We start from the raw sequence: 24,017 nt of genomic DNA, 5'->3' as shown, positions 1-24,017 counted from the left end.
GAGTTGGATGAAGTCCTGTGGTCGTCCGTGTTTGTCTGGAATGGGGTTGTCAACACGTTTTCTGCATGAGAGACTCCTGTTAAATTTAGAGATGGAAACGAGATCGAGATCAAGCCTTCCTTGTCATTTAGCCGTTATCACAATTATAACCAGGCCAAGTGTGTTGATGTTTCAACTCTTCGTTTAACTAAGTTTAAAATGTGCATTCAGAGGTTGGCATTACGTTTCCAATGTCTCGTGAGATTTTTGATAGCTGTGCGCTTTGTCTCCAACTCCTAAACAAGTATTCCATCTCATTTAAGTCGTCTCCAGACATTCAAATCTACTGACTCAGGTTTTATCGGGAAACCGATTGTAACCAGTCACATGTCAGTCAGTCAGTCAGCTGCCGTACTGTAACAACCACACCTTTTTTTTTTTTCTAATCTCACTTCTATTGTTAAACATCTCGTCACGTTTTTGCCGCTGCAGTAGATGTTTGGATTGGTAGTCTGCTGCGACATTGCGCCTAAAGGCAGTCAGGCGAGGGTGTTCGTATGAAGCGCACACAGATTTTTTTTTTTAGATGTTGCACTTTCAAACTGGCGGCAGCAGGGTGCTCTCTTATACCTCGCTGCAGCGTCTTTTAATCCTGTCTCTTGTCTGTTCTTGCCTACCTGCTGTCTGGCTTGTAAATCAGACAAATGCTCCAACATCTGAGCAGAATGTGTGAATGTCATTTCAGCCGTGTCCTGCCTGTAGCCAGCTGGTGATTAGCCTTAGTTGTCTCTGCAGTAAACGTATCCAGACCTAACAGTTGGGCTGGTAAATGTGATTTACCGTCCTCTAACATTGACTCATTTCATCTTCGTTAAGCTGCGGCGTTGCCGGGCAAAAACGTGCATCGCTGGTGAGATGTGAATCAGGTGGTTTCATTGTGTTTTTTTTTTTTTTAATGTGTTTTCAAAATCAGGGACTTTATTTCTTTTATTTATTAATTTAGTTAGCTGAACAATCCTCAAGTGGTGACAAATATGAATGACGTCTTCAAAACGGAGAGCACGATTTCTCTGTTGTTGGTTTTTAAAAAAAAAATTTTTTATCCTTGAATGTTTCATACCTCTTGAAATCTCTGGGTTTCTTTTTCTTTGTGTGCAACGACTGATGTCAAGCAGACTTTTTAAAATATTATAAAGATGAGAACTCCCTCTCCAAGCATGCATCAACCCGTACGACTGATCTGAGGAATGAACAGGGGAGGGGGATGCATTGGTTCTGATTTTGCTAAACCACAGGGATATTAAAATAATGATACTGCACTTGCGTTATGCAATATTAAATTTATTGTGTGAGCACAAGAGGGATAGATGAACCGGTGACATGAGCGTGAGATTTAACTGCGATATTTTAAAGTGTGATTCTCTGTCCTGTGTTGAAGGTGTTCACTGCACACACGGCTTCAACAGGACGGGCTTCCTGATATGCGCCTATCTGGTGGAGAAGATGGACTGGAGGTGAGATCTTCGCTCGTCAAACCTCGCAGGACGATCTGCATGCGTCGTCACTCTCGGTTCAGGGTCAACCGTTTTTAGTCAGGGCTTTAGCGCCATTCAGGCGTCTGCATCTCATCCCTGGGAAGATGCAGACGGGAATCCTGGATGAAACCCTCCCACCACCCACTGTCTCCAGTGTGACGAATATTCCGAGACCTTGCAGTGTTTTATGCAAGACGTGTTCCCTCCGAAAAGGATGAAACCGTGGCTGAATGTTGAACATTCCAGCCAGAGCTGAAACACAGTTGATTAATCAGCCTGTAACATAATCAGAAGCATTAAGACAAAAGAATTTAACTCATTTTCCAACCCGGGGTTTCTTTTCTTCGTCTCTAGCCTGAGGCTCTGCATTTCATGTCATTATAAACGGAATTTTGTCGGAGTTTTTAACAGGTTTTTAAACATTTGTTGAGTTCATGTCATGCTTTAGGGTCTTAAGTTGGAATTTCTTCAATTATTAATATTTGGGGAAAGAAAAAAACAAAGCTGGAGCCTCACCTTTACCCAGATCCACTCAACCGCTAATCCAGTCACTGAGTTTCAGGAAACCTGTTCCTCGTCCTTGTCAGAGGTGACAGTTAATTAAATATCTGAAATGTCGGATTAATTTACCGCGGCCCGTCTGTGTGTGTGTCTCTATCAGCGTCGACGCGGCCGTGAACGCTTTCACCAAGGCCCGCGCCCCCGGGATCTACAAAGGCGACTACCTCAAAGAACTGTTCCGTCGGTACAGTGACGAGAAGCACACCCCGCCGCCCCCCCAGCTCCCTGATTGGTGCTTGGAGGAGGATGACGGCGGCGGCGGCGGCCCCGTCAGCCACGATTCCGGCCCCAGCTCCTCCGGTTTGGCGCCTGGGAGAAGAAAGAAGGAGAAGCTAAAACTGGTAAGACTTCCGGGGCGCTCCAGGAAATGGACTGTTAAGTGGAGAAATCCAGCGGTCGCTCTCTGCGTGACGCCGAGCTCCTGCAGCGTGATGAAGGATCCACAGGGAGGCGTCTCTTTTAGTGTTTCCTCATTTTTAAATATATATATATATACATACTAGTCCCGCGAATCTGATTGGCTTTCCATTTTACCTGCCGGCAAAAAAAAAAAAAAAAAAGAAGCTGATGAGAAACATCTCCAGCGTCGCATAATGAGGTTTTCCTCTCTTTATGTCGACGCTTTCAACCAGAAGACTTTTGAACAAAGTTAAAAGAAGCTGAAACTCAAAACGGCCGTCAATCCCAGAGAAAACGGAATGTAAGAATAAAAAGTCACGTTTGATCAGCTGAGAGTAAATCAAAGCCTCTATATGTATAAATACACGTCGCCGCCGCAGCGTTTTCTGGACGCGATGGGAACCTGCCGTCATCCAGCCGGAGCCACGTCACTTTACATTCATTACCGATGGCTTTACCTCTGCTATCGAGAGGGGGAGACGCTCTGGAGGTCACCTGTACCTGTTTGTTTTGTCTTTGAAGTCGTCGGTGGGGTTTTATGGCTGTTGGGGGGGGGGGGGGGCAAACTAGGGTTGTTTAAATTTCCAGGTGGCTCCTGGATCCCTTTTTCCTCTCCGAGGTGCTGTAAGGTCTCTTTTTATATGATTTTTTTTACAATATCATAAAAAGTAATAGGCTATTCAAAATTATACCTAGAAGTGAATCTAGATCCGGATCCTTATGGGGATCTGGGATATTAAAATACTCCTTCGCAGGTGGGAGGAAGATGGGGGGTGGTCACGAAGAGGTGGAGACACGACACCAGCGCTAATATGTAGCTGAGATAACGCCGATGCAGAAGCCTTCAAGAAAAGATGAAAAATAAAAAAGTTATTTTTAGGTTAAAAAATAGGTGTCGAACTGCTCTTCCTCTTAATTGAGTAAAGCCATGTCACCATGGTGACAAAACAGCACGCATCTGTGTGTGTGTGTGTGTGTGTGTAGTGTGTGCTCTACCCCAGTTGGTAGAACCGTCCTTCTCTTACCGGCGATAAAAAAAACTGGACGCGTCCATTTCTTCCTTTTTAGAGGATTTCTGAGTTTTTGTCGGAGAAAAGGTGAAATAACCGCTCTGCTCCTCTGGGTATCGCCTCAAGATAAATCAATGATCCGCTGCAGGAGACGTGGGGGGGGTAACGGGGCGATGCTAACATTTCCCTCTACCTCAGGGGTTACCGATATTTGGGGTGGAATGAGATCTGGGGGTGGGGGGTCACGTTCATAAAAAATGAGCGCAGCAGATGTCAGAAGCGGGTGGTGATACCTGCATCCAACCAGCTCCGTTCAGGAAACCATTCACCAGAGAAAGTAAAGAAGCAGCTGCTCGGAAAAGTATGGCCGCGATTTAAATTGTGTTCCTTGACAGTGTGTGAAGCCGTCTCTTGAAAATCCAAGAAAAATCCAACTTCCTGTTCTCTCCCCCACCCAGGGCGCCATTTTCCTTGAAGGCGTGTCGGTGAAAGGCGTCACACAGGTCACCACCGAACCCAAACTAGGAGAGATCCAAAGAAAGTGCCAGGAGATGGCCGAGTGGGACAAGTAAGAAGCACATGTGTCTGTTCTGGTGTGTGTGTGTGTGTGTGTGTGTGGGTGGACTGGTCTCCACTGTACTGGGAGGGGCTCATTTGGTGCACATCCTCTTCTTTTTTTTTTCTTGAACATCTTGACAGGCAGCGGAGGCAGGAATAGATTTTCCTTTCCTGGAGCTTCACGGCTTCCTCTCTCTGACACGACTCCCCGCTTAAATCCTTTATAATGAAGCCATTTAAGATGATTTTCACCAACGGGTTCAAGAAGTAGAGGATCTATAAAATGAAATCACTGTTTAATTATATCAAATTGACTACAGACTACAGATTTCGTTGCTGTTTAGTAAACTCAAACCCAAATTTTTGCGAGGTTCACTGTTCAGGAAATGCAAAACAAATGCAATAGTATTTCATTTTATTTCCACTGCATCCCATCTCGCTGCTTTGGACTTGCACCTCATATCTCTTTCAACTTTATCGTCACCAAATTCACAAAACGTGAGGAGCTTGAAGCCCCCGCTGCCTCCGCTCGACACCTTTCATCCATCGCTCGTCTTTAATCATCCCGAAGCTCAGTCTGGAAGCGTTTACGCACGACTCTCACGTCTATTTATCTCTTGAGAGGAAGATCAGAATTGAAAAAAAAATCCCGACCCGCAATCTCCCTTGCATGATCGATAAATCTAAGGTGTGTGGGGGTTTTTAAAAAAAATTATTTATTTATTTGCAGGTCTGGTTTTCCCGGCGCTCAGCCTGTGTCCATGGACATGCAGAACCTCCGTCTGCTGGAGCAGAATCCATACAAAGTCAGCTGGAAAGCCGACGGCACACGGTGGGTCCATTGTTCATGGCTTTTCTTGACGATCAATGCCTCCCTGTCCACTCGCGTCGATACCCCCGCCGCTCTGTGTCTCCGGCCGACCTGATTGGTTACTCTTCACATTCATTAGGCCACCTTTTGGCGAGCCGGTACCCGGTGACTCAGTGTTCTTCTGGACTTCTGGGTATCTCCAGGCAGTAATTTACCTTTCTGGCTTGTTAGTGAGGACTGTGTGTAATAACAGGACTTCTTCTTTTTTTTTTTTTTTTTCTCATTGGGTTTAAATTGCACAGCCTTAATATAGCCGAGCGGTCATCGTGTAACGCCGCTGTGAACCGTGCTGATGGAACCGTGTTGCACTTTTTCTTTCCTGTCGCCTTCAGGGATGAATTTGTTGTTTGTTCTTGTTTTACGACTTGTTTTCTCGCGGCGAGGGTTAAAAAAAGCTATTTTAGCGTTCCGCTAGTCCGTTACGAAGCGTCTCGCCGGCGCAAACTAGCTGGTGAATATTTAATGACTGCAGTCATTCTCAGAATTGTACATATCGCTTCTTTAATTTCCTGGAAGAGCGACAGATTTGGCCTCAGAGGGAAGCTGCAGATGTGTGCGAGACACGGCTTTTAAAAGGTTGTGGTGGTTGGGGGGGGGGTTAGTTGGAAAGTTTTGCTCGTAAATTCTCATAAAAGGTGACGCTTCTCCTCCACCCGCCTTGAGCTTTTTACCCTTTGCCCATCATCATCCCTCCATCCATCCACCTGAGGGGTTCCTTCAGTCACCGGAGAGGCGGGGGAGTGCTCATGAGTCATCATACTGCGGGATATGTTGTCGTTTTGGTTAAGTGGGGGTCGTACGAGTCCTAGCGTGAAGCCTGTGCGTCGTCTTTAGGTTTAAATGACGCCGTGCGACAGAAGCATGACGTTTTATTCGTTTCCATGTGGAAACTGGAACGTCTAAACCTCACCTTCATCCTATCGACACGGCAAAAGGTTCGATTTGACAGATGATAAACTTTTATTACCCCCGATCTCTCTCTTTTGTGCTTCACTTTGACGGAAGCGTTTATTCGTCGTCGTATTCGGCATAGAAATGACACCGTTATCTGACAAAAACGCCGTGGGAATCTTTCAGGAAGGACGGACCCGGAGGTGTTCGGCAGATGTCGGCACAGCTGGAGCCTCGCTGTTTGTTGTCTACATGCGGTTTAATAAGATCACGGCCTTATTTAGAGAACTCCTCCATTTGTGGACGCGTGTTAAAAGTGAAGAGTCATCATTCTTTCTGCGGGGGTCACGCCGCCATCGGCCCGATATCACGTTTCTCCGCGGAATGGAAAAAAAAACCAGTCGATCAAAGCTTTTTTTTCCCTGACGCACGTCTCACCTGATCTGCTGGGTCGTTTGACATTTGCGTGTAATTGAATTCGCACCAGGAAGTGATGATGATAGACAGTTTGTGGAGGGGGAGAAAAAAAAAATCAGTCGCATTAAATTTCCACAAGTTTGGAGGTTTATTAAGTCCAGTCGGTACGTCAGATTGATCGGACGAGGGGTTTCAACTTCTAATCAACATTTCTTGGTTTCTATTGATTCTCAAATTTCTCTGATGTGGATGAAGTATGAATCTGATGATGTGTAGAGCTTGTAATCCATCACATAATTATTATTCTTTGTAGGTTTTTTGTATATTTCCAGTGAGATTTCCTGATTGCGGTGTCCCAACACGACCTCCATGTTTTGTCATGCGGTTCGTGTTTCGCACAGGCTGTGAACAGAATTATGATGTCTGCAGTGGCATTTTTGTGACCTGAAATGAATTCTGTTACGATTGCTGGAGGCTCTTATTTATGCATGACATATACTGAGTCCCTCCAGCTTTCCCTTGTTACCAGAAAGATGTGCAAAGTTTTCCCCCCACTGCAAATCAGAAATGACTAAGTTGGCTTTTTATTCCCCCTGTAAAAGCGCCGTGGAGATAGTTTTTATTTTTAATACTCTGACGTCCTCTCAGTTTTTCCCGCGTGATGTTCCACGTAACCTCGGGGTGGGGGTGGGGGGACAGGAAGCGTCAAACCTCCCTTGACAGTTAGTGCCTTGCTCAGCAGCGCACCACGCTGCCACAACGTTTTCACCCGAACCTCTTCTTACCTAAAAATATCATGCAGCCCTCGCTGACGCACACACTCGTACGGCGAGGGAACTGTCACACCGCCTGCTATCTGCCAAGAATGGGGGGCTTCGGAAAGGACGGTAAAATCAGGAGGAGGGGGGTGGCAAACTTAGGCTGAGTTGGACTTTTAATCATCTTGTCGTAGAACCTTCTGTCACAGCTAGATTGGTTTGTGCCCCAGAGAGGAAGAGGAGGAGGAGGCAGAGGGACCGATTATGTCTAGGGGACTTAAAGCACACAACTTGGACTTTATTATAAAAGAGGAACTTTATCTTAAATTTTCTACTCTCAAATTCACTCCTAAATACCTAAATTCAGCTTCAATCATTCATCAGTATGAGGAATAAATAATCCCGTGTTTCTAATGTACAAGAAACATGGGATTATTTATAATGTCGCTTACGCTGCTTGTCAAAGCAGCTCAGGTTCGACAGTACGAAGGACAAAGAGTGTTTTCTGTTGCGATTGGAAGATTTTGGCTGGTATCTGTCAGATTGTGGGTGAAACAGTCCTCGAGATGGACCAGTGCTTTCGTTCAGACCAAATCAGACACGGTTGCGGCGAGTACGCCATTCATTCCAGGTAGGGGCTTTGGGATTAAAACGCTGCAGATTGAGCCGCAGGTGTTTCTGAAAACAATCTGCCGCTACCCCCGCGGCCAGGAGTCGAAACCGCTTCAACATTTTGGACCACAACGTCGCCGTCAGCCAGCCAGCCATCACAAACAGCTGGCGCGGAGTCATGTGCAATCTGTTCACGACCTACTCCAAAAACCTCTTTGTCGTGTTCGCTTCGTGCATCAAACGACAAACAGCCGCCCAAACGGAGAAGATAAAACCTCTCAGCCACTCTGAAGCCGGGAGCCAGAAAGCGGCGATGTCCAGGAGGAGGTAACAGTCCAAAACAGCAGCACTCTCCAATTCTGTCTGAAAGCGGCCTGTCAAGGAAGTTGACTTTGTCCAAATTGGGTTATAACACCCAGCTAAGACTGTAGTGATTCCTCCCAAGAAGATATAAACAACATGTCATTTGGTTTCTCTCTACAACTTTCCAAACTTTATCCCCCGTCGTACCAAACAGGGGAATAAAGCCTGATCCCTGAGCGTGGTGTACTCCGGGACACCGGAAGACGAATTGCTTCTGTTTTGACTCTCGACTCTGTTGTCTTTAAATGAGAAACCAACGCGGTTCTTTCTGGGTACAAGTCCTGCCCGTTGATGCACCACTAATGATGTGCAAAGCTGCTTGATCTGATCTAAGACCTCCCTCGGAGCTCAGCTGGTCTCAAGTCACGCCGTGGGACGATATTGGCAAAGCCCACACAATCGCAGTCTGTGCCTCATTAGGGCTAAAGAGCCAGAAGGTGGGGTTGGGGGGCTAAAATGTGATCGTCCGGGGGAGGAAAGGGGTCTCGCACTTGAAAGAATAAAGAATAACGTCGGATTGAATATTCTCTTGACTGATCAGAAAAAAGACAGCACGGCCTCTGCGGTTGTCGTGCCTTCAGAGACGAGAGGAGGGAGGTGAAGATGGCGAAAGCTGATGGAGAGGACCACTGGGAGTTACACAGCACTAATGGTCTCCCTCTGCTTACTTCTGAACATACTTGACAGCGTTAGCCATGGCTAACTGGCCAATTAGACAGCAGGGAAACCACTTCTGCTCGGCGCCGACCTGTTGTGTCCTCGCTGGTTGGCAGATCTTCTCTTGTTCCGCACTTTTTAGCCCGTCTTGTTTGATCTTCTCAGACATCGGTCCTTCTCCGAGATTAAAGACCATCATCCCTCCACGCTCAGGATATCCTCTCGCCGTGGGAATCGTTTGACTTAAACTGAGCTATTCAGACATATTTAATGCTTTCATTGTGTCTCGCCCACTCTGGAAAATGTCTATCCCTCTTAGCGCTCCTTCCTTTTCGTTTTCTTCCCTCCCCTGATAGTCTCTCTTGGACGACCCTGATTTTTTATATCTGAAGACGAATGTTTTGTTCATCTGTCCTGTCATGACTGGAGGAGAAGAAGGTGGGCCGAACCCATCGCTCCGAGCTCTCCCGCCTCTTCGTCGAGGTGTGAAAACAACCCTTTATCGACATGATCTCCAACTAGCTTTGAAGGGAGTGCCATCTCCTGACTTCTTTATTCCTGGAGGGGCAATAAAGACGAGTATTTATCAAAGACAGAAGCTTTTTTTGTCTGAAGCTGTTTCTGTCTCTTGTAACCCACTCCACATCAACGGTGACGATCCAGGGATTGAAAATTATTCCGTTTGTGTTGTTTTGTCTGTTATTTTAGTAAGAACGGCGGTGTCATGACATTTAACCGGTTGTAAATCTGCATGGGATTAGAAGCCATTTCCAAAAAAATATGTTCCCGTACGAGAGCTGGCATTCGCTGGCCAATATTGAAATTGCGTTCTCCACTCACGATTTGGGTCATCCTGTTATTGCACCCTTCAACACACCCAATATGTAGCTCATTTACTCAGCCTGTCGCTTTGGAGCTTAGCAAAGTCAAATAGTTATTAAGGTTCTGTGCTGGAGCCGAAGCCACCACGACGACACTGGATTTTCTGGCAAACTTTTACTGAGCGAACCAAACTGACTAACTTTGAGTCAATATTTACCAGCCAAAACAACCTGTTTGAAGATGTCTTTGGGGTTTTTTTAATAGCTCGAAGTCCACATCTTATAATTAAGAAGATGTCCATCACATTAAACCACAATTACAAGCTGCAGCTCTGTGTTTTAAAACTTACCTTTCGGTTCGACCCTCGTACGATTAATAAATCTGCCTTCAAAGTGGACTTTTGTCAGCTGGTATATTATTCTGCTCACGCATGCACATTCTTGGCAGCTTGTCAAGTTCCTCACTTTGAACCAGTTGGTATTGATGCTATATTTATTGCATTTAATCCCATGTATTAATGGTGGAGACTCGCAGCAGGTATGAGGGAAAACACAGCTTTGTCAGTTGGGGGAAAGTCATTAATATCAAATCCATCTTTTCAGAATTTGAGCTTCAAATCCTTTTACCGGTTTTCATGGCGTGCATTCATAATGTTTTACAGTTGCGACCTAATTATCCTCAATTTTCAGTGGCTTCATTTAGGATCCTTAACCTTTGGAAATATACGACGGTTTCTCATTAAGTCATTAGTTGTTCCTGCTTTTATTCCCCACTTGGTATTTTGTTTCAAGCAGCAGCAGGAAGTCTGCAAAGTGTAATTGGCCTCTTAAGAGGTGTAATGAAGTCGTCAAAATTAATTAAAAAGTACTTGTCAATAGGCTAGAAATTTTTAAAACGGTATGTTTTTTACAGTCAAGTAACCCACAGAGTCCCAATCAAGCTGTTCTTTACAACAGCAATGCCTCAGGAGACGCGAGGAAGACGAAACCTCTTGGGAATAATTAACAGCCAGCCGGCGAACGCGCTGATGTAGCGGGTTAATCAGTCGATTGATTAGACTTGAAGTCAGACTCCTTGTTTTCCCAACACGACATCTATTACCTTTCTACGCTTTATATGACGGTAACTTAGCAAACTTTTACTTCTGCATTGCGCGGATTCACGATGGCATGGGGAGGAGGTTAGTTATTAAAGGTCAGCAAAGAAACTGTAAAATTAATTCCAATATAGCTGGATAAAAAAGGCTGATCCAGGACTTTTTAACACACTTTCTTTTACTCCTCTCAACGTTTTGGTCTAATACGTTTCTGTCTAAGGATTTTGAAGTCACAGGACAGAATGGTAATCAAATTAATGCTGTAATCAATGTGGATCCAAAGCCGAAGGTTATATTTTCATGGTCAATGAGTCACATGAAGAGTGCCAGCTGCCACCGCGATCGGCTGACGCTTTCGGTGTGTTCGTGCTTCCGTGAATCGTTTCCGCAGCCTCGTCTTCTCTTTATGGGGTTCACCTTTTGGAAATGATTAATAACAATGACGGCGTGATTCTCCTTTACCCTAAAGGAGAGAGAGAGAGAGAGAGAGAGAGAGAGAGAGAGAGAGGGAAAGAAATGGCGCTGGAAAAATGAAATACACTGCCATTCACATGATTTTTATCCCCCCTCACCTCCTTGACGCCTGTGTCTGCAGATATCCACCATCAGACAATGAAACTGTAGTCAAACGCCAATGCGACGTCTGAGACTGCCCACAGATCATTTTCAGGCCGCCTTTAGCTGAAACTTTATCTGAATCTGGAAGATGAGGTGCCCTGTGAGTCAGACGAAACAAGTGTGTTTCGTTTTTCCAAAGACTGTTGTGAAACACCACCGACGTGTCCGTGTGTGCACCTGAAAGGCGGTTTTTGGGGGCTCCCTGGTCCGTTCTGTCGGCCTAATAATAAAAAAAGGCTTCCTATCAAATACTTTCACATGTAAATAATGTACTTCCTGCGTGGATGCTGCAGTCAGATTATGATCATTCAGCTGTGAATGCCCCCCCCCCCCTTGTTGTTACAGATGAAGACTGTTTTTGGAGGGAAACACAAAAGCAACAATGGTGCTTGTGTTTTTAGGGCGTGGCCCATCTTTTCCTCTTTTGTTCATTGGGGGAATCAACAGAAGGGAGGATCAAGATTTGGTCTGTTTGCCGCGCCTCGTTCGGGAGGACTTCTAATCTCTGCCAGATTACCGATCATCCCACTCAGTTGACCAAACGAACATCCAGAGGGAATGGTTTGCTCTCTGGATGCTAATCATCACTATTCTGTTTGGCCAGCAGGTGTGCACATGTTTCTATTTTAGAATTAATGGCAAAAAGAAAAGGTATTGATGGTTTATACTCCGAATGGATCCATTGCTTTAAGCTATAATTTGATTTCATGATTCATGCGACTCTTAATCCTGATGTTATTTTTCATCAGAGCGGCTCTTTGGAGAGAAAGCTGTTAACAAATCACGGTTTATACATGCGGAGAAAAAAATAATGTTGCATTACAATTGATTTCAAGATGGATGTATGAGACCAATTACATTCCACCAGATGAGTTATGAGAGCATTCATGTCGGTTCTCTAGTTGTAACCTGGCTGGAGAGTCAGTTCCAGCCAAATCCTCGTTTCATGACCCACGCTGGTTTGATGGCCTATTTTCACAGCCGTTTTAACGCTCTAACGGTCGCTGCTCGTCTCTTTTGAATCTCCACGCCAAGTGTGTTCAAGTATGAGAAGTCATTTTACAGCAGCGTTCTGTTTTATGAGGCTTCCCTATTGCTTCGGTGTCACTCAGATGAACTAGATCGAAAAAGACCGACAAAATGAGTCAAGAGCGAATCGCTGTTGTCTAATCCAGGAACGGGAATAGAGAGGATTTGAAGATTTATAGTTGCATATATATTTTCAAACTATTTGTTCAGTTAAATTTTTAACCTTGCCTCTCAGTCAATAATTTAATTTCTATACAGTTTGAATAATCAGACTGGAAGCCAAAAATTGTGTTTATTTGTTGTTAATCTCACCTGTAAAAGCCGAACACAGATTAGTTCAGTTTTGTGCCCCATGGGTGAATTGTTTACCTCGGCGCTGTTCAGGTAAACAATTCCCCTACCAGCCGGCGGCTGGATGCAGTCTGATTATAGCGTAAACCAGAAAACCAGGGAAATATAAGTTGTTAATAATTTCATTGTGAAGATTATTTCATTCTCACAACATAAAAAAAAAAGCTTTTCTTTTTTAAACATAAAAATCCACCTTATGTACTCATAAAATTTGTTACCTCTGATGTGTGTGTGTTTTTTTTAAGGAAACCACACTAAAAAGCTTTCTGTTTTCGTTGATGGTTCCCATAAAATCCTCCAGATGAAAGGAAAAGTGGCGTCTTTCGCCATCAGGCATCACATTACATTATTATAATTAGCAGGCATCCGTTTGCTCATCTTTCCGCAGACATGATAAAAGCTCTCACGCCTTCACCTTCTGCGTCATTCCAATGGGTTACAAGTCGTTTGAATAGTAAAAATTTTACAGTCTTTGTTGTGGCGTTTTTTTTATCTCAGTGTAACGCAATTTTATGTCTCTTTGCTCGCGGCGTCGAGCTGATTGGCGTATTGAGTCGTCCAAATGAAGTGACAAAAGAAAATTAAGGGTCTCATTGTGTACCAGCAGGAATTGAATTTAAACATTAACAACAACAAAAAAACGCTTCATGTCTTAATCAAGAATCACAAAAGGGTCGTGACGAGTTCGTGATATTCCAAAGAAAACGGTCCAGCAGGCAGAGACTGAAACGCTGAAAAGCGTCAGACGGCTACGAACGGCGAGGATCACATGACAGTCGAACGCATTAAGAAGTTCTTTTTGATCTGCTTTCTAGGTTAATTTCTTTTTCCCTTTTAACATCAGTTAAAGTCTGCCATTATAAACCGTAAAATAATGAGGCAAACAAATCATTTGTGTTGACTTAAAAAACATTTTAAAACTGTTAGAATTGATTTTTTGAAAGAATTTCTGACCTATGACAAATAGTTTCCTAGATAATCACAGAATTTTGAACGGCTGTGTTATTTTCATGTATTAAACTCAGATGTTTGTGTTTAATACGTGGATTTAAGACTCTTCTACGTCAGAATCTGATAACTGATGTTTGCTGGTTTGTTGCAGTCAGTCATAAAATCTGTGGCCACAGATTAAGTCGATTTGTTTTCAGGGCAATCTTAATTTTTCCCCCCCACTGTTTTACCTTTGATTATTTCTAATGTATCAATTACATCAGTGATGACATCATCAAAGCCACAGGCAGCTTAGTCAGCATGACATTGTCGTGATTTTTAACTTTAAGCGTTGTTCTTCATCCTCTTCCAGGTACATGATGTTGATCAACGGGGAAAATGAAGTCTTCATGATCGACAGAGACAACTCCATCTTCCACATAGCGAACCTGGAGTTTCCCTTCCGGAAGAATCCTTGCGTCCACTTAACCAACACTCTCATGGATGGGGTGAGTATTTCCAGACGGCGATCTCGTGACGTCGCTTCTCTCGTAAAGTTGACCCGTTTCCGTTTTCGACTGGAGTCACGTGTCCCTCCTCCTCCCGCGACCTCCTGACATTCCGATCCTGCTCCCGTTGTGCAGCCTTGCGGATAATTGCTATCAGTTGCCAAACCTCATGTAGAGGAGCTGCCACTTTCAGCCTGTCAGCGGAGCCTGTCGGAGTCGGATCATCCACATCCCTGAGAAACGGCTAATGAAATGTGTTACACGTTTTCTGGGGGTGTTGGCGCGCTCCCATTCCCCCACCTAGCCGTGTTGTAACACGCATCAACACGCCACGACAGCGACGGTGACTTATGCTCGCCCTGTGATCCCGTTCTTAGACTTTAATTGACATGTTTGTGCTTTTAAGGTCACGTAGGTCTCAGCTTCCACCAGCATCAGGTGTGCTCCCCATAAAATACACAGTGCAAGGAACGCTTACCCTTATATTCATGCATTCATTTTCTGCGGCATTAATTTCTTTACAAAATGAATTTTCTATTTTTGCATTCGAAGACGTGTCAAAGCAGGGAGAAAGAGAGCATCTTATCTGGAAATACGAGTGCAGTTTAAGATGTGCTGATGCACTAACGTAGGCCTGCCGGTGCAGGTTGATGTCGTGTGACACCTGTGATCGTCTCCATCTCAACTCCATTAAAAAAAAAAAAAAAAAAAATCTTCGCACATTTTCAGTCCAGATAATGGAATCGCAGGTGAAAAACATCCAACGATTTGGACGGCGACTCACATGAAATTTTATTTTAAAGCAGAATAGTTGATGAATCCTCACAGAAGGCAGCATCTGCTTTATTTTTAAAAAAAACATTTTTACTATGGATTCATTTTGCAGAACGACACCGCATTTTCAAGTCTGGATCACAAAAGTGGGGGGATGATTGCACAGGCGGTCCTCATTGGAGCAGCATAATAATTAGCTGTTGGGTAACAAAAACGTCTGCAGCTTTCAGGAGACGCTTAACATCAGTGATGTTACATTCAACACAGCGTAGGTCACACACGTGTGTCGGCACGAACGTGTTTCAAACACGACATCATTCGTTTATAAAGCTTCCAGTGGAGATTTTGTAACAGCAGTGTAATTATTATTGGTAGACGACAGAAATTTTGCCTCTTTTTCCTTTTTTTCCCCCCATATTTTATCAATGTTTACCAATTTTATGCAAAATAGGTCTGGGCTTCCTTTTAGCTTAACAGTTTCTGATGGAGACGGCGGCTTCACCTTCCTCACTCATTCAGGACAGTTAATTGCGGCGTATCGGCGCTCCTTTGAACGAGCGCTGAGAGTGCGTGTCAGTAAATTGCTACAAGGCTTGTTTTGACGCGTTCATTCATCTGTTGGCCGCTCCCGGCTCCTCGGTTCAGAGAGGCTGCGTCGGGGGCTGATTACGGCGAATCCTCTCCCAGCCGAACTGCATGGCCCGATAGGTTTCATCTTAAGTCCAAAGGTGCCGGCCTTTTGTCTTTACGTACTCTTTTTTTTTTTTTTTTTAACAAGCTCTGCATCAATTCGAGTACCACATAAATGTGAAATCTAGATTGGATTCCTGGCGTTTTCCTTGGGTCGCATTAATGTATTCATCCACCGCTGCCGTCTGTCTGTGCAACGGTCCAGTGCGCCAGATGCATAACGATGGCAGTCTCCTGCGATGACATCACTCCTCTCTCTCCAGCCCGTCGTTAAAAAAAGAGCTGCTCCTGCCTCCCACCCAGCCTCCTTTGCCCCCCTCCCCCCCTCCCCGGTCGTGCATTGGCGGGCGAACGCTTGACGTTTGATTCTCCTGTCAGACGTGAAATGAATTCATGTCACACAGGCGGGATACATATTTTAAGTAAATCCTTTTGACTGATGATGAAATCCCTTTCAGAATTCTTTTAATTAAAGATTATGTTTAAAAATGAAAAGAGCAGGGAGGTTCTGTTGTAATAAAATTTGCAGAAAATATAAGGACACAAGAGAAGTAGCAGTGCTGATGAACTCAGTTTCCATAAGTGCCACCTGTGGGTCACATGACAAGATGTGGTCACATGACAAATCACGTCTCAATCATCGATGAAGAAGGAGCAGCTCAGATTTTGCGTTCGCCGTCCTAAGATCAAAATATATTTTGCTGCTCGCGCATTCGTTTTAATATGAGTACCAGAATATTTCTCGCTAATTATGTTAGTTTCTTTTCTGTGTTTCTGGCATTGAAAATGACTGAAAAATGTATTGTTGTGTGTACGCCTGACAATTCGGAAGGACCCGATGCATCTGAATTAGTGTTGAATACAGATCGATTACGTTATGAACGGGAACCATCCAGATAATCGAATCTGATCCATGCGGGGAAAAAATAATCAGAAGAAGGGCTGCGGTTTTTACTTTTTTAGCCTCAGTTTTCATCACCAGAAGCTAACGACCATGCAGTCCTGAAACGCTGTGTCTTTTTTTTTGCAGCAGAGCTCCATAGTGCAGAAAATACCGTAGTTGTAAAAATTATAAAAATGCTGGATATCAAAATCTATTTCCAGGCAGCGTGTGTCCATAGACCTTCCGGATCATGTAGTGTTCATGCGTGGTGAAAACTTTTAAGATCCCAGTAAAAGCTCGGCGTACCAACATCAACCACAGATGGAGAAACAGCGGCTGTAACTAATAAAAAAACCTAGAAAAATCCTTTCTGACGCCACATTGTGAAGGAAATCAAGCGAAAATGCTTTATTAATCAGTTCTTCCAGGAACGTGGACGACTATATTCAAATATTTATGACGAGTCTGTGGAACGTAGCTAGCTAAAACCAATCTGTGTTTTCTGTCTTACGTGACATTAACGCGAATAAATAAATCATTTCTGGATTTTCCTCGTCAACCGACCGCGAATGCAACACGTCTTTTTTTTTCACGTGTTGAGAAAAAAATAAAATTCTGGGTCATTCAAGAAGAAGATTCAGTCCCCGTTAATAAAAGACTGTTCGTACCTCATCGCCGACCCGCGGAGTGTTTTACCTGCCCCCATTTTTACCTGTCGAACAGCGCCGCATTGTGTAACAGTTCTTTTGAAAAGTAATCATGTCTCGATTGGCCGTCCTGCACACACATACACACACACACACACACACACATATTCACTCATCTTTTTCTCCCTCTTTGAACATCGATCCCCTTGAGAGCACAACCCCCCCCCCCAAGTGCCCCATGGTTGGTTTCCCTCCTGTGCAGCTGAACTCCAACAGGAACTATCCTCCACATGCTGCGATGTGAAGACGGTCCCACATTAGAGGCTTCCCGCCTTGTGTTTTGTGCATCTTCATTTTTATCTTATATCTTTTAATTTCCGTGATGATCAGGCTGGAACGATGATGGCGAATTATGAAGGAGGAAAGAAATCCTGAATCAAACAGGGGGGGTGGGGGGGGCATGTCATCGACATTGATTCCTGGTTTCATCGGACGTTTAAATGGCAGCGGGGGACGTAAAAAGCGTTATAAAATAACGTCAAACTTGATGTTTTGCGGATTTCAGCGGAAAGTTGTGCGCGTGTCGTCGATTCCAGAGACTTCCTGATCCGGAGTGATGTTTCTCATCCTCATCTGTGTGTCAAGACAGTGAGAAATAGTTTAAACTTTAAAATCAGTGAGGCTGAAAGCAAAAATTGCAAAGGCATAAGAAGTTGTTGGGAAAAAACAACTGGCTGTCGCTCTTCTAGTGTTGTAAATAACTCTCTTTTGTCCTCTCTTGACCCGACTCTTGTCTTTATGCCTGCAGGAGATGATCATCGACAAGGTGGACGGCCAGCCGGTCCCTCGCTATTTAATATACGACATCATCAAATACAACGTGAGTAGAGAAAGCGTTCTATTTCCTTTTGACCTATCGCTTGTGAAAACTGGTCAGATCAAGACGTCAGACACGACGTATCAGCGGCGCATCGACAGCTTCAGCTTCCCATCGTCTTCTTCTTTTTTTTTTTTTTTTTAACTTATTGTTTAGAGGGTCTTCTCCAGCAGAGGAAAACTGGGAAAATCCTGAATCCAGTCGATGTGAGCGTGGCGTGAGCTGCTTTTCAGAAAAAACACACACACACACACAAAAAAAAACGATGACTTTGGTGGGGGGGATTTGTTTAATAAGGAGCCTGGAAAAATCAAACTCCCTGTTGGGTTCCATCGCACGCTATCCGATAGCGGGGCGGCGGCGACGGCGGGGAGGCCGCTGCTCATCCAGGCATTATTATTTGCTCAGGGATGACGGCACTTGTCAGTCTACATGCTGAAGAAAAGAGCACGGCACAGCTTGACCCCCAAACCCCCCCACGCTCGCCCTGTCACGCAGCGGGCTTTACCGAAGCCTGACCTCCAACAACAACAACAACAACGCTGAACCGACTCGAGCAGAATATTGTGTGCTTTTTACCGGATAATTGGTTTTTGCTCCGTGATCGTATTTATTAACAAAGACTTTGCGTGACAGATGTTAAACCTTTAACCCCCCCACACTTTAACATCGCATTTAAATTGACGTGCATGTGACAAAAGGTGTGTAAACACCAACCTTTTCCGATTGTCCTTGCGCGCCTCTGCATATACTATTACTTCTTTTCTACGACAGTCGTGTCTCCTGTCAGATTTTTTCCCCAGCTACATTATTATGACGTTGCCCCCCCCCCCCCCCCCAACAGCCTAAGGACAACATTACAAGGCTGTTAATTGTGAACACTCTTCCCAACTGCAAATTAATTCATCCCTTTAACCGCTAATGACAAGCAGGCGGGCGCAGAGACAAATGAGCCTGCAGTTTGCCCTCAGCGAGCTCGCTTGCTGTCTTCCTTATAAAAATTAGATTAATACCTTGGGATAAAAGGGGTGGGGGTGGGGGTGGTGGGGGGGTTAGTCCAGCCATTATGTCTGCCTGTTGCCCTTTTTTCTCCATCGATCAAGGATCAGCACAAGTAAGCTGCTCAATAAAAGCTCCGGCGGCGGGCGGTTACGTCTCGGCGAGCTGGTGTAGAGGTTAGTCGCTCCACATGACTCCCCCCCCCCTGCCCTCCCCAAAGCACCGTCTTATTGATCCTTGCTTGCCATTATTAGACTTCTCCATCATCTGTGGTGGGCTGCACCTCAGCACAGAGGCTCCTTCCTGGGATTGGGAATGGAAATGAAGTAGGAGGAGAGGCGGGTGGGTGGTTGGGGAGGAGAGTGAGAGAGAGGGGGGGGGGAGAACACAACACCCACGAGACTCGGAGCCCGACGTGACACTTTACTTGTTTGGAAAGTCTTGAGGAAGCACAGCGTTGGGATTCCTTTGATTAGGCTGTAATGAGAAGTGTGTGTCCTCCCGCAACTGTGTGTAATTTAGCAGCGAGCGACGGGTCAGAGTTTGATTTTGCTTCTTGAGGATTTTTTTTCTAAAAAATTTTTTTGAAAGCGATGGATAAGTCGTGTCAGCGTCGACTTGTTCACGTCAAATTCTCTTGTTCCTCACCGGCGTGGTTTGCGTCGAACGTTGTTGATTTTTTTTTTTTTTTCGCTCGGCGTCTGCCTCTCTAACCGTGTCACCGATTGACTCGGACTACCGCTGTGAGACTTGGAATGAATTTTTCATATCTGCTGCTGCTGCAGTGCAAAAAGAAATAAAAATAATAATGAAATAAATAGAAATAAAAAAGCCTTTTTTTTTTTCTCTTCTTCTTCTTGGAAAGTTGCTGCTTGTCAGTCACTGTCAGCTCCTCCGCTGCGGGGGAAACTTGACAAGATGTGATGAAAGCGGGACAACAATTACATATATGTCTTTTAATTTCCAAGTTGCCATTTAAAGCTATTATCTCGGGGAAGAGAGGCTGCGGAGGTTTTTTGCACGTCGGTACACCGACGGTTTGATTGACCTTGTTATCTGTCGTTAGCCGAAAATACTCCCGACGACGGGTGGCAGAATTAAGCGTCGTAATTGCCTCGATCATTTTAACAGCCGAGCAGAAATGAGCGCGTTTAACAGTCCCGTTAGAAACCTTATCTTTTTGAGGTTTTGGAGTGCCTTCACCGACACAAAACTCCATTTGCTGCTTGAGAAGTCTTGTCTGCAGCTCTGCAGGGTTTTTTTTCCCCCCATCCAAACGAATGTTCCCTGGGCTGCGTCGTCACATTTCAACAGCGTGTAGGTTCGGTACAGCGGTACCGATGGACGTTCTCTTCCCAACAGTGACTCCACAGTTGAAAGTGTCAAAAAAGTGTCCAGCCTGAAATGTTTTAATTTGTTCATAAATCGCAAATTCTCCCCAGCCGAGACTTCATTTGCATTCTGCTTGTAATCATAACATCAGTCTCCACTTTCATTTTCCAAGTTGGAGCATGTGGGCACTGATGAATGAAATAAGGCGGTTATTATGCAGGGGAGGGGGGGGGGGGTAATTGTACTAAAATGTATCTGGGGGAGATGGAAATGCTTTCTGCTCGATAAGCAGACACCCTGAAAATTCAATACAGGACAGTAGGGGCAGATTTTTATAGGAAGTGACAAACACCTTCCTGTGGGTAACATCCTGTTCAGATCCAGTTTAAAGCTCCAGCGCTCGATGGAAAAAAAAACCTGCCGAGTGTCGTAAAAACGTACGTGGGGATAAGATCCTCCTCCTGCTGGGGAGGAAGCCAGGATGTTCAGGCGGGATTCGTACTTTGAATGCTGCGTTAGTTCCCACTTATGTTATTATTAGCATTTATTAACTGCAGATGAACAGGATGTAAACAGGCTTTGACCAGGAAGCTGCGCATTAAGCTGCATTTACCACCAGGGTATCTTTTAATTTCAGATTATCCGAGGCGGTCCTGCAGGTTTTAGTCGGATTCCCTTCTGTGTCGGTTTTATGTAAGATACTTTGTGTTTTCGCAGCGTTCTCCTCTTCCATCCTCCAGATTTACTCTGAGGGTTTTATACTTGATTCTGCTGCTCTGTGGTGTTTAACATTTAATGTGTGTTTATATATAGCTTCTTCATGCACTCAGGTCAACTTACCCATAAAGGTTATGCACTAAATTAGACCTGATTGGGTTGGATTACTTGGATTCTTTATAATACCTGGTATTACATACAGTTATAACTGTTCACAGGTAAATTGAGTTAAATTTTAGCTGTAGATGTTGATCCAACTGATGGTAGGTGCCTTGGTTCAACATTTGCTGTATCTCCAGACTATTTCAAGTCCAAAATGCAAAATATAGTGAAGGGAAAATTACCTAAAGCATTAAATTATGCAGTACTTTATGGGGGGGTTCTGCTGCAGTGCAGATTCGTTAGTGTTTAGCCTTTGGCCACGCTGTGGTCAAAACCATTTGTTCTCCCACTTGCTGCACCCAAAGGGAGCTGTAGTAACAGGGCTGTCCAAACACACCATAAATTACATTTATGTAACCAAACTTAAAAGAAAAAAAAAAAAGTTTCAGCCATGAGTCTTTCTGTTTCGATCTCCAGACGGTAACTAGGGATCAGAGGAATGCGTCTTTTCCTCATGGTCGATTCTTACTTCAGCACTAAACCTCTTCGCCTTTACAGGAATCGGGATACTTCAGGGAGTTCAGTTTGGAGCGTAGAAAGCTGCTCTAACCTGCGTCGTGCATCCACTCATAAAGGGACAACTGTGTGTGTTTCTGGTTGCCTTGAAAGCACTGAAAAATGGAAGCTTTGAATGTCAAAAAAACAACAACATTATTTGATGAAGCTCTACTATAAGCAGAAGTGTCCTGAGGCGATTTACACATCACTACCGGATCAGATAAAACCCTTTCTTTATAGATCGGTATCGGTTACATCAAGGCTGATCCATCCGATCTATTATTACTCGTTAAAAATTGGCGCATTGACCGAATTCAACCCCCGACTCGCTGACAGGAAGTCCGAGGGAAGCGGCGCAAACAAATAAAGAAGCACAGTGCAGAAAAAGAAATGACATGGAGGGCCGCGCTTATTGAACTTGATTTCCAGTCATATTGGATTAACAAGATTCGTATCTGCTGTGTTTTTCCTGTTGCGCTGCGTGGACAGCACACACACACACACACACACACACACACACACACACACACACACACACACACACACACACACACACACACGCCTTGAATCATCCACACTTACATCTCGTTCTGTCCCGATGACACAGATGACAGATGGTGTGGAACACGGGTGACATGATGCCAGCTGCTGCTGCAGGACACCAGTGGGGTGGGGGGGTGGGGTTGCGTAACGATTTAGGGTAGGAAGCAGAGCAACGCCTGCATTATCAATAATTAATTCATTCGTTTTATGTCTGCAGTTGATTATTATTTTAATTTTTGATGAATACGATTGTTTTCTTCAGAGTTTTAATTATTAGTTCAGCCTAGAAAGTATTAAAAAAAATATCCAATCAGCATTTCTCAAGTTTTCAAGTTTGTTCTTCAATAATTTTAATATATTCATCAATTAATCAGCCGTTCTGATTGATGAACCACTAGCCGTTGGTGATGATGTGGGTTCTTAGTCTTTTGAGCTGTGTTTCTTTTTTAAATTGATTTCCAACTTTCCGAATGAACCATTTCTTGTTTTATCTCACCACCTTTGTGAAGGTATTCCATTAATAATGATTATTATTCTTCTAACTTGCTGATATCCAAAACAGATCACAGTGCGGGATCAATACACTCAAATCAACAATGACTTCATCCTTCCGGGGTTTAGTCTTCCATTTTATGACTGGAATGATACTGATAAAGAATTCTTGAGCTCCTTGAGATTTTCATTGACATTAAAAACTGTTGACCACAGAGCTGTCCACCCACCTGCTCGTGCGCTCTTCGAGTCTCCCCCCGAAGGACCAATAGCTCCCTTGGAGCTCCAGAGACGAGACGTGGCCTTTACCGTACAGTAACAGAAGAACATTCAGATTCTCCATGACACTTTCCTTCAGCAAAGATAAAGGAACACCGATCCAAAACCCGTGTTTCTATTTTCGGCGGTAAAAACAAGTCAAACCATTAAATTTATTTGGAAAGGTCTGGGGTGGAGTTAATGAAATACAATCAATAATTACTTTCCATACCAAACGTACATGAAAACACAATTGTATGTAAAAAAAATCAAGTTTACATGATCGAGTCACTGCGTTTTTGTTCTTCGATAACAAAACACTAAATGGCAGCTTGTTTGATAAGTTTGTGTTCTTATACCTCTCTGACAATCTGTGAGAAATATCTGACATCCTTCTGGCAGGCTCTCTTATTACACAAACCATCATCATCTTTCTTATTTTTGTCCTGATAAAAGTGAGTCGTTATTTTTAATTGCTTTTGTCATCCGACCAACAAAGATCTGCCGTGGTGACTATCACTCCACTGCCTTCATTTAACACCCGACCGTCCAGCCATGTGGTTAAATTTGTTTCTTGGCTGTTGGAGTTTTCCACCCATGTTTCTATGTTACAATCTTGGAGCTGGAAGTTTAAGCATCTTTCTTTCCTAAGTTTTTATTTTATGCTGTTTATGCAGGGATTTTATGTTTCAGTATTTACATTCAATTTAATGCATCTTTTTTTGTCTGCTTTTCCTCCTGCACACACACACACACCTGGTCCTTGACTTTACCCACACTTTATGTTCCCTGCTTCCTGTCTCTGTGTCTGCTTTGTCAGCAGCATCTTTTGAAACGTCGCCCAAAAGATGCGACTTTCGCTTTCGATTCTCCTCACACCCCGTTCGGTTTCCACAACAACGTGTAATCTGAATGTGGAGGAGGCTGTTGTTATTGACATGCAGCCTATGGAGACGATTGAAACCAGCACAGCGCAGAATAACATTGCACCAACCAGGTGCGCTTACAAGCGAACAAAAAATGGCTCATGTTGGCATGCATTGAATGGGAGAGGTCTCACCGCTATTTGGATATTTAAGGCATGTCTCTCTGCAGGGCATGTGTGAGTATTAGTGGATGGGAGGGGTAGCGCAAGAGGAGGTGTCCACTAATTAATCAGTTGCAGATGGTGTAGCTTTC

General features: G+C 44.2%; 1 protein-coding gene across 1 annotated transcript in view; it reads left to right on the top strand.

Moving 5' to 3' along the window:
* Positions 1-24,017, top strand: part of rngtt (RNA guanylyltransferase and 5'-phosphatase) — a 64,711-nt gene that overhangs the window by 4,377 nt on the left and 36,317 nt on the right. Inside the window, exons 5-10 of the mRNA XM_068343168.1 lie at positions 1,418-1,493; positions 2,176-2,416; positions 3,943-4,052; positions 4,773-4,874; positions 13,831-13,966; positions 17,769-17,840. Coding sequence (XP_068199269.1) covers positions 1,418-1,493; positions 2,176-2,416; positions 3,943-4,052; positions 4,773-4,874; positions 13,831-13,966; positions 17,769-17,840 — 737 coding nt within the window. The remainder of the gene's footprint in view (positions 1-1,417; positions 1,494-2,175; positions 2,417-3,942; positions 4,053-4,772; positions 4,875-13,830; positions 13,967-17,768; positions 17,841-24,017) is intronic.

Source organism: Antennarius striatus, chromosome 19, assembly GCF_040054535.1.
Source record: "Antennarius striatus isolate MH-2024 chromosome 19, ASM4005453v1, whole genome shotgun sequence".
NCBI classification, from domain to species: Eukaryota; Metazoa; Chordata; class Actinopteri; order Lophiiformes; family Antennariidae; genus Antennarius; species Antennarius striatus.
Note: the sequence above shows the minus strand (reverse complement) of the source record. Positions and strands in the feature narration are given on the sequence as shown.